Source organism: Leuciscus leuciscus, assembly GCF_965113295.1.
Source record: "Leuciscus leuciscus genome assembly, chromosome: 25".
In the NCBI taxonomy this organism is placed as follows: domain Eukaryota; kingdom Metazoa; phylum Chordata; class Actinopteri; order Cypriniformes; family Leuciscidae; genus Leuciscus; species Leuciscus leuciscus.
In genome coordinates, this window is record NC_138724.1 from 17107043 (window position 1) to 17118897 (window position 11855).

The following is an 11855-nucleotide window of genomic DNA, read 5'->3' on the forward strand; positions in this document are numbered from 1 at the left end:
ATGCTGTGGGGTAAAGTGAGACATGAGGCACAAGTTAAGTTAAGTCTTAAACATATTTTAACGTAATATTACATGACATATGTTTTATTTTTAATATCATAAACATTGTAGAAAAGCCATCAAAAAGAAGGAGGAAGTAAAATCAGTAGCCTAGGGTGCAGTAGCTTAGGCAAAGAGGTGGAGCACCTTCTCCCTCTCACCTTGTCCGAATGGAGCGTTTGTCCCCTCCTCGACAAAACCCCCAAGGTTCGTTTTAGGACCGAGGTCGTCTCTGACAGGAGCTCCGCACTCTCCCTGGGAGCCTTCTAGAATTAAAGTCAGCATGGAATCTCGTTTATCTGCAACCTCACGGACACTGTCCGTTTTTGTTTTCGGAGGAGGACCTTCCTCCACCGCTTTTTCTCCAGGGTGTCTCAAGCCCCTGGAGTCGCTTCGCCGTTTATCCAGACCGACCGTTCGACAAGCATACGTTTTACCTCTAGATCAACCGAAAAGCCCCGGACGGTGAACCGCGATGCGCAGGCTCCCTACACACGGGTCTCGCTCCACCCGGGCCTGGGTTCGAGACGACATGGCCACTCACAGGCTGCGTGAGGAACCATCCACCGGGGGCAGGGGCGGGAGGCATCTGGATCAAGGCCGTAACCGGGAAGGATGCTTTCAAAGCGGGGGGAGGCGCAGTGCGAAGTTTGGCACTTAAGGCATGCCAGGGGTGCCCCAACTAACCCAAGCGTCTGTGTTTGGACCGTCGTTGCTTCAGCAGGAGCGCCAGCAGGTGTGGCCCGGGAGGTCTGCGAGCATGAAGCTCTTCTTCAAATACAAGATATTTTTGGACATTTTTATGAGGAGGAATATCCTCCAGTGTGTCTTTCACCCCTAGCTCACCCAGGATGGTGCATGTTCACCGGTATGCACGCCCTGGCACCGAGGGACTGGGTGTCCAAACCAGACCCTATTTACTGGAAGTCTCGCCCGCACAAAATGCACTTTCTCTGGGCTGGGTCAGGCGGTTTCCCCACCTGGTCTGACCACCACGGTTCTCTGGTCCGTGTTCCTTGTCCAAGCGGAGCATTGTCCCACCTCCACAAAGACCGAAAGGTCCGTTTTAGGACCGACTTTGCTCCAGACGGAACTCCAGCAGTGGCGGACAAATCCTCCTTGGGCTGGCCATGCAGGGGAGGTCTGACTGCATTGAGCTTCCAAATGTATCACAATATTTTGGACATAGTTCTTTTTTTTTAGGAGGAATCTCCTCCAGTGTGCCATTCACCCTTAGCACGCCAAGGGCGTTGCACCTTCACTTGGATGTGCACCGGTGGGTCATCAAAAAATTGACCAATACCTTAATTGCTTAATTGACCAATACCCATGATTCTGTTACTAGTTCTGGAATGTGTGGTTGTCAAGCTAGCTGTCAGAATTCTAACTGTTACAACAAGTGTTGTTATGGAAGTTTCAGAGTGGAAAAAGTAAGTGGATCAGTTTACCCCCAGCTGGTTCACTTTACCCCCTTGATTTCTCTGGTCTGTCTCAGTTTACCCCTAAGCTGGGGTAAAGTGAGACACAAGACCACTTTTTTAAAAACAATCATATTTTCACTGCCCTTCGTCCTGAATACATTCTAATAATTTCCATTGCTAGGAAACATCCTGAATTAATAGGAAATGTGTAAATTTGACTGATATATAATTTTAGCTCACTTAGAGGGGAACAAATGTAAAAAATGTCTCACTTTACCCCACTCTCCCCTATCGTCCTGTATTCATTCACAGACAGCTTACGAAGATGTTCAACTAATATCGATCTTCATCGCTGGCAAAAAATATGATGCATTTGCAGATTTGCTTTCACTGACTGTAGCCTACTGTAGGTCCAAGGCCATTTCATCTAACACTCTTGATGTCCTTAAATCTTCCTGTTACGAGTGTGAATTGAAAGCGCTTCAGACGATTCAGTGAGTGCAGGAAACTGAACAGATCATTCAAACTGATTCGCGAACTGATTTAGACAGATCTGCCAACTTGTTTGATGAAGTCTTTGAACAGAATCGACTCAAAAGAGTGATTCATTTGTGAATTGAGCATCGTTCATACCCAGAAAAAAATATACAGCGCGCTTTGTATAAACTACTATTTTAACAACATGTATTGCATTAAAATAAAGTAACGAGAAGAACGTCGCCCAACGTAACGAAGTAAAAGTACTGTTTTTTCATTTAATTAGAAATGTACTCGAGTTAAAGTAAAAAGACCCACATTTAAATCTACTCTTAAAAGTAATATTTTACCCCAAAAATACTCAAGTAAATGTAACGAAGTAAATGTACTTCGTTACTACCCACCTCTGCATATGAGGCTGTCAACTTCCTACCCCTACTTCCAGGAAGCATTTTCATGTTACTAATAAGTATTTTTTGTTGACATATATATATATATATATATATATATATATATATATATATATATATATATATATATATATATATATATATATATATATAAAATCATGAGGGTCTCTAGAATCATCCAAACAAAACAAATCTTACAAGAGATCTATAGTTTTCTGTATGCACTGTTATTTTTGTTGTTTGCCATTTTATTAAAAAAATTTATATATAGATATAATTTTTTCTTCATTCCATTTATTTGTATTTATTTATTTTCATTTAACTTTTTGATACACAATGCCCTGTTATGGCTGCACTTTGTTCTGCACTGTGTTCCACAACTTTAACCCTTTTGCGCTGTTTGTTTGCAGTTTACGTTGGGCTGTTTGGTGTCTCAGAGACCCCAGGCAAATAAATGTAAAACAAATTGTTTTAAACAAATGTAATTTTACTCAGTTTATTAATGTTTTTACTCCACTTTTGGACATTTTTACTCCACAAAATTCATATAAATAAATTAAAAAATATTTTTTAAAAAATAGGTTTTTATAAAAAAGTGACAGTGAAGGGCCATTTCTGTTTTGAAGTCCATACAAGTGCATCTATCCATCATAAAAGTGCTCCACACTGCTCCGGGGGGTTAATAAAGGCCTTCTGAAGCGAAGCGATGCGTTTGTGTAAGACAAAGATCCATATTTAACACGTAACAAAGTAAAATTCTTGCTTCCGGCCAAACGCAGTCTACTTACGTCTAAAGCACAACATGCGCAACTTATGACGTTGGAAGTAGAGTAGTGCGTCGCATTACTCGCGTTAGTTGCGCTTTAAAGTTTAAAAGACTGTTTTTTTATGTAAAATTCACGTTATACATTTCTACATTTCATTCATGGGGATAACATGGATAATTTGACATGGTTTAGTGTAAGATTTTTGCCCATCTTTAGGAAAATGCAGTTTTAAAAGTAAAAAAATAAAAAAATAAAATCACTTTAACCAGTAGATGGCTGCAGAGCTCTAAAAGTACTAAATGTTTAAAACTAAAAGACATCTTTTCACAAGTTTTTCCAGTTAGATTCATATCTACATATTATGAAATCACACTTATAACAATAAAAAGTTACTTTTTGTCAAAGTTTAGCAGTTTTTGTACTGAAAAAAATCAGTTTTTCAATAATGTTACATTATGATTAGAATCAAACCAGATCAGGATGTTACAAAGAGAAAAGTTGGAGTTTTTAGAGTCTATTATTTATTTCAAACATCTGTTTTTCATATAATCCTACAAATTGTATCTAATTTCTATGTGTGTGCTGTGTTGTTTCTGATTTTGAGGATGACTTTTGTCCATTGACAAAATTAATTTGATTCTAATAATAATATAACATTATTGAAAAACAGATTTTTTTTTTCAGTACAAAACCTAAACTTTGGCAAAAAGTAACTTTTATTGTTATAACTGTGATTTCATAATATGTAGATATGAATACAACTGGAAAATCTTGTGAAAAGATGTATTTCAGTTAGTCAAAAAGGCAAATAGCGGAGCTCTGCAGCCATCTACTGGTTAAAGTGATAATTTATTACTTTTAAAACTGCATATTCCAAAAGATGGGCAAAAATCTTACACTAAACCATGTCAACTTATCCATGTTATCCCCATGAATGAAAGTTAGAAATGTGGGTCAAAAAGACCCCGAACAGCGCACAAGGGTTAAGACAAATGGATTTGTTGTTTGTTGTGTTTTCATATTCAAGAGATTATAAGATATATGCAGCTTTTTTGGGTTCACATCAAATGTTCTTCGAATTTTATACATAATACATTTGTTTATGAATAAAGATTTATCTGTTGAAAGCAGTTATTTTGAGATAGATGCCAAATATTCTCCTCCTATTCATATTTGACATTGTGGGGGTGCATACAACATATTTGCCCACCGGCAACTAGTTACCGCACATTCAAATACGATTTTCAAGAAAAAAAAAAAAAAACCTAGGGAAAATAAATGCAGAACATGTTCACATAGGACACTATTAACACGACTATATGCATGAAACCATTCAGAAAAATTTGGGCACAAATGGGTTAAATTCCCGCGATAGCAGACCTGTCCTGTCCTGCCTACCCAGATAGATGGACACAATCCTCAGGTGATCATCAAATTTGCATATACACCCTAAAAAATAAAGGTTCTTTATGGTTCCATTAAGAACCTTGCATCCATGGAACATTTTCAATGGACAAAAGGGTCTTTAGATTGTTCTTAGTTCTTTACAAAATGGTTCTTGTAAAGAACGGTTAAGTGAAAGATTCTTTGGGGAACCCAAAATGCATCACTGCAAAACACCCCTTTTTAACCTTTATGGAGGTCTTCAGGGGGGTTGTGGAGAAAATTGTCTTGTTTGTTCAGTAGGCCTATTTTAGTTTTAAAGTTTAATTTGCTCAATTAGTAAGAAAATTGTTAATTTATGTAAGTTATGTGAGTTAATTTACATACATTGTCGATTTATGTAAGTTAGGCCTACATGGTTGCCTTAACATTTTGAGTTCATTGAAATAAAAATTTTTTTGAGTTAGGCTACTACAATGAAGGAAATTGGTTTAATAAATAGAAACTCTAAATATTATGTTATCTGAACCACATTAATTATCTAAGTTGATTTGACAAAAGATAAAAAGTTAACAAATCATGAAAATAATCTTTTAAAGTGTGGTGGTGACAACTGGCAACTGTTGCCCGAGATTTACCATAAAAATAGAGTGCTGGCAATGCATATAATATCAGTTTCTAACTGGCCTATAAATTTACATAATGTAAATATACCAACCTGAGTTTTAATCTGAAACTGTCTGGCACTGTAAAATGTATTGAGAATAACACAAGTGTGGAAGGTCACAATTTAAAATTGGCCTCAATTAAACGCAACATAAAACACTAAAACGTAACAGACAACAAGAATAAAAAGTAAAGAAATGTAATGGTTTGTGGAAGGAATAGTGGTGATGGTCTAACAGGCTAATAAAGCTTTTCATGCATTTTCTTTTGTAAAAAAACCAAAAACAATTTCAACAGTATTGTACAGCAAATGTGTACATTGCTTTGTTAAATATAATATAAATGTGCTGTCCTTAAATTATGAAGTAATTCTTTCTACTTAAAAAGCATTTTTTACAATATTAGATACAGGAAAATTACATGTTGTGTTTTAAAATATAATATATTTTATAATATATTTTAAAACATAATTATGTTAGGTAACTCACCAGCTTTTAGCAAGTATTTATTCAGTACAATTAAATTCACTATACAGTATTAAATAGTTTGTGAATGTGAGATGAATGTATGAAAATAAGGTGGCACATATATTTTGTGAGATTAACTTTTCGCACTCTAGATGCAGTCGTTTAAAAATAACAGGTTTATGGGATCATGGGACATTGCTGTAAACTGAGTTTCACAACACCCTTGCTGCAACAAACCATCTTTTAGGAAAACATGAATTAAAATATTTCTATATACTTGTTCTGTATAGGAAACCTGCCACAAAAAATAAAAAAATCTTATAACAGTAATCAACATATTAAATACTAGTCTATCATTGCCACACATTGCCATTCCCTTCCAAAACAAACAGTTCTCATGTTGACAGTTTACTGCCATCTTCTGGACAATGCATGTACATATCACGTATAAATATATATATTACAACGTAATATTATATCGTACAACGCATTTCCTTCATCCCCTGGGGATTAATGTTAATGTTAACAGAATATGAATGTCAAAAATGCAATAGTAAAAACATGTTTATTGTTTAATTGTATATTATAACTTGCATAGGTGAAAAAATGCTTAATTATGTCATTTTAATTTTAATAATGTGTTTTTTTGTGCAAAAATAATAGCTTATTTTATTTATATTAACCAATCTGAATTTTGCAGAAAGTATTTTGTAAACTGTGGCATAGCAAAAATAGACAATTGTGCTCTTTGAACCAATCCACCTACATTATAAACAAAAGCATCAAGAAACAACTATCTTCAATACTTAAACATCAGCATTCTATCATTCACTTGTGTCTCTCACTTTGCACTCTAGTTTGTGATTGTTTGCACTTGTACCCTACTGAGTGGGCAAACATGGCACTTCATGTCATGCGCAAGCTGTTCACACTGGCTCTAAATAGATAGTGTGATATCTATGTATACATAAACATCAAGTTTTCAGCGGTTTATATGGATGCATGAAAATTGATTCCTAAAACTGACACATCCCACGCAGGCGATGTTAAACAAGTGTTGGAAATGCCAGAAATGCCAACACATAAGTTTCAGTTCACCTTGCCACAGAGGTTTCCACTTCTGTATTCGGTATAGCTTGCGGATCTGCCTGGTACATACTTCTGTTTTGCTCCCCTTCTCATCTGTCCCACAACAGATGAAATGTGCATGTGTTCAGAAATACACACAAAGGAAAATGCAAAGTTGCAAATAATGTTTTTAAGCTTACGCTTGCAATCTACATCCTTTAAATAATTATTAATTCATTCATTTGTTATATTTTAATTGGCATTTTGGGGCGTGATTTCATTTAAACTGATCAACTAATGTCTGTTTTCACCAATACTGAATGTATTATGATAAAAAATATCTAGAGGAAATTGATCAATGAACAATGAAAAGAACAAAGTACCAGTTCAGTGATGCTGATGATGCCTCTGGTGATTACTGTTGCTATTAAAACAGCAATGTGTCATTTGCATATCATTTGCACATCATTTGCAACTCTCAGATATGAGCACGTCCTTCTGACAAGGTCGAGCAACAGGAAGCATGTTTGATTTATTTTTTTAAATGACTCACAACCACTCGAAACAGTTTGACAAAATAATAATGATACTTATTTATTTATTAAATGAACATAGTACAATTTTAAGTACAATCAATTTGGATATTTAAGTCACTTCAACTTAAATCACATCAAACTGACTTAAAAAAATTAGTTGAATCTTGTATAACATAAAAAAGTTGAAAATTGCTTAACTTATTTTGATGAGTTAAAGCAATGTAAAACATATGCCATAACTTATTGATCATATCATTTTACAGTGAATGAATAAATGAATGAGAGAGTAAATAAATAAAGTCACACATTTCTGTATATGCTTAATGTACAGGCCATACAGATACAGATTCAATTTTTTATATATATATAATTCCAGCCTTAGGTGTGAAAATTATTATAAAAAATAACCTATAGTATATTTTTAGTTCTCATTAAAATGTATACTTAGAAATTTTAGATTTAAGATTTAAAATTTGCTGTCTTAAAAACACTGGTATTTACACCAGGAAATGAATTACAACAAGAAAAAAAAAATAAACCACAAAGAACAGTATTTCATATTGTTGCATCATTCAAGTTTAATTATATAGTACGGTTTTCCCCAGTTTTAGTCAGAATAGTTCAGCTATATCATATTGAGCTCACGTCTAATGACTATTATGATGTATTTGTGGCAGCATTGTGATTTTAGAATAAATGAGCATAGGTAAAAAGATGAATTTTAAAACGAAAATGTACATATGTTTTCATGTATCATTTTAGAGCTAAGTATTCAATCACTCAAATTTAATTTTCTTTTTAAATACTACTTTAAAACAAAGATATTTTATGATAGAGTAAATCACAAAACAAAACAGCACAAATATCACCAAAAGAGTCAAAATAACATCTATAGAGTAGTACTCAATCCAGGACATTCTGAAAGACTGTGTTCGTAAATGAGGGGCTCCTCTATTCCTCATGACAAACTCAATCCAGAAGACGGCACGATCAAGAGGTTTCATTGGCTGGTCGTGATGCAGTCTGGACAGTCTCTGCATGTTCTCCCTGTAAGATGAGTTATGCAAAACCTCCTTTAATGCCTCTAGAAATACATTCCTGTCCAGAGTCGCAATATCTGCAATCTTTGCTGTTCCCTTTGCTTGCATTCTGGAGAGATTGTCAGGCTGATCAAATACTATAGGTAGACCCAAAATGGGAATCCCATGATAGATGGCTTCCTGAATTCCATTGGTGCCTCCATGTGTTATAAACACTTTAGTTTGAGGATGTCCAAGCAGGTCGTTTTGGGGTAACCAGTCCAAAAGTAATGTATTATCACCAATGTTGACAGGTCGAGGTCCAGTGTGTCTCCAAATTATTTTTTGAGGCAGTCTGGCAAAAGCGCCAGCAATTTCCTCTGTGACGTCTTGTGGAAGATGACTAAAAAGAGTTCCTAGGGACATGACAATGACTCCATGATCTCCTGAGCTCCGCACAAACTCCTCAAGATCATCTGGAAGCGGCTTAGCTGGTTTACACTGGAAGCCGCCCATATAGACGATATTGGGCATTGTGGGTCGTGGAAACTCAAACGTAAAGTCATTTCTCATGAGCCAGATGTCGGCATCCCGAAGAAGGTTTTTGTAGTTGATTTCTGATCCAAAGTATTTGTTGCAGAAGGACTGGTAGTGTGAGGAGACAAACCTGGTTTTGTGATAAAGCAAAAACAAGTATCCCATTAGGTTCTGCACTCGTTGAACAAACGTCATCTTATCAGTCAGCTCTACTCCTGGTACAGGAACATACGACAGAGGTGAAGGAGCTATTTCGTAATGTGCTTCCCCATGCATCGTCCAACGGACATTTAGCACAAGAGGGAGGGCAAGACGATGGGCCAGGAAAACTCCACCTCCAAAAGCCGGATCTGTCAGAACCAGGTCATACTTCGCGGTATGAAGCGAATCCATTAAGTCTTTATTTTCAAATATTTTTCCCATGAAGGCAAGTTGATTGCAATGCATCTCTTCAAATACCATTCCAACCTCGGAAGTCAATGCGAGGTGAGTCCAGATGGACATCTTTTCTCTTCTGATGACCAGAATGTGTCTTACAAATGCATCAAGCATCTCCTTTTCAATGCCACCGCTATTAGAAACAGTGATGGAGGTGTAGAAAGGAGACTCTTCTTTGATATACCAGCTGTTGGAGGCTCTAAGCACCGTCACGTTGTGACCTCGTGAATGTAATTCCTCGATCAGGACCTTCATGTTCACCCAGTGACTTCCATCCAGTGGAAAAACTAACACTTTACCTCCTAACACTTGAGATAATATGCTCAAGAATGTTAGCAAAGTGACAGGGAGGTAATGCATCTTTGTTTTTAACCTTTGATGAAAGAAAGTTACAACACATTTCAGTTACACACAATATGCCAACACTTATTAGAATTGTCTAGGATAAATCTGCTTCACTTACCACACGAGCATGCGACTGACCGGATAAGTTCCTCACTGCATTCCACTACTAAAATGGTGTGAAACAAGCCCTGCCCAGCTAATACGTGCAAACCGCATTGGGAGTGCACATGTGGAAGTTAACACCACTCCTCTCTGCACACAAAACATGTCTAAACTTGATATTATTCTGAGAAGTGCATTGGTTTAGAAGCTTCTAAATCCTCTACCGACCAAATACAATAGCTTATAAATCCAGAACAACAAACTTTTTTGACGCCAATACAGTTTTTCCTAATCTTCCTAATCTTAGTGTTAACCAATGAGACAAAAGCGTCATTGAAAAGCTTAAAGGGATACTTCACCTCTGGAAAGATGAATGTGTATTTAAAATAGGTCATTTATGTAGAAGAAATGTGAAGAAATTTTTGAATTTGGAGTTTTCTAGACTGAGAAAAGCCAGAAAATGTATTTTTGGCTTATGTGGATGAAAGACAACAACTCCCAGAATGCACTTGCTTCGCTGCTCTACGAGGCCACTCCTCCCGGTTAGAGAGCGCAGTTGAAAACAACAAGGTTAGGCTACTTGTGAGTCTCCGTGACGAGTTTGCCCGGGATATCGAGATCGCCCAAAATGTCCGGGATTCTGCTTTTGCGTTCTACAGTCGCCATTCATCATGTTTACTGTGGCGAGCAGGAGGAGGCTGAGGGGCGCGGGAGAACGGCGCGAGGCCGGTGGCGTCATTAGTGAGACGCACCGGTCTCCTATCTCTCACGGAGGAGCGTGAATTTTCTTATCAATGTTAAAACGCACATCAACCGATCACTTGTTTAGCGTTCATGTAAACACTACATTCAGATTCACCAATCGGAATGAATTCAGTTAGATTGAAACAAAAGATGTGCATGTAAATAATGAATGGCGACTGCAGAAAGCAAAAGCCGAATCCCGGACATTTTGGACGATTGCGACGGCCGGACATGTCTGGGAAAAAGAGGATGGTAACCCCTACTACTCAGCTTTCTCCACAGAACAAGAGCCTGCTAGCTTAGCTTCCAAAGAAAGACGGCTGATACTGTGTACATTCTGTGAGTGAGATCCCACCTCCTATGGGCGGGCTGAAAACATGCGGGACAGCCCCAACTACTGGCTGTAGTCTTTAGCCTCTGGCCAGAAAATCCTCCGATGACGCAAAATGACGATTTTTGCGTCATCTGAGGATTTTTTCCAGACAAAAAATGCATAAATCTCTCATCTCAGGGGGATATGAGGGTGGAAAGCCCGGTAATTCGAAAATACTACAGGTTTTCTACTAATACAAAGCTTAATGCTAAATCCTGAAGTATCCTGAAGTATCCTGAAGTATCTGAGTATATGAAATAGGCCTATATGCTTCTTATGAAAACACAAATCATAATTGATATTTGATGGAAATGACACTGAGCTTTTAGGAAAAAAATGACAAAAACTATTTATTGAAAAACAAGCATACACTGTTGGATGTTACACAAAGTAGGCTAAACTAGTGAGAGAACGATGCTTGTTAGAGCTATCTTGATTTTCTTTGAAAATATTTGTAAAACATTCTTATATTTAATTTATTTATCTCAAGAATCACAATATGAGTGATTAGAAACTCACTTATCCTCATTGAAATGTACTTGCTGTTCCAACACTAGATGGCGATTAGGAGTAGCATACTTACTAATTTGGGCCCAATCATTTAAACTTTTTGTCTTTTTCCAAATCATTATTTTCCGAAAAATAATGTAAAAATGTAACATAATAATAACCCTAACATTTCATGATTTCAATTTGATTCCGGTCTTGATTCAATATTCATTTGGAAATATCAGGTACAGGATAGCTACATGTTAATTTTTCTCAGGAAAAAAATCTCTCAAATAGCCTAATGCTGTAACAGTCACATAAGTAGGCTGGACAGCTGGTGTATTAAATGTTAAAATTAACAAATCAAATGAATGTAATTTAGCGTTATTATTATTCACAATAATAACGTTATAGTAGGCCAAGACTATTTTAATGATATAAGTAAAAATATAATAAACGTGTAGCCTAATATTGTGCATATATTTAGCAAAATACTTTAGTTAATTTTTTATAGCAATAGCTATGGTCATTGAATGGCTTTCCTGAGGTAAATGTAACGTTAACGTTACATGAC

The 11855-nt window shown here is 36.5% G+C and overlaps 1 protein-coding gene across 1 annotated transcript; it reads right to left on the bottom strand.

The window, feature by feature from the left end:
- Positions 1-7266: 7266 nt before the first annotated feature.
- ugt5a5 (UDP glucuronosyltransferase 5 family, polypeptide A5) lies at positions 7267-9837 on the bottom strand. Its single transcript, XM_082159320.1, has 2 exons — positions 9692-9837; positions 7267-9601 (listed from the first exon to the last, which is right to left on the bottom strand). Exons 1-2 carry the CDS (start codon positions 9700-9702, stop codon positions 8011-8013), a joined length of 1602 nt encoding a protein of 533 aa, XP_082015446.1. The 5' UTR covers positions 9703-9837; the 3' UTR covers positions 7267-8010.
- Positions 9838-11855: the final 2018 nt, after the last annotated feature.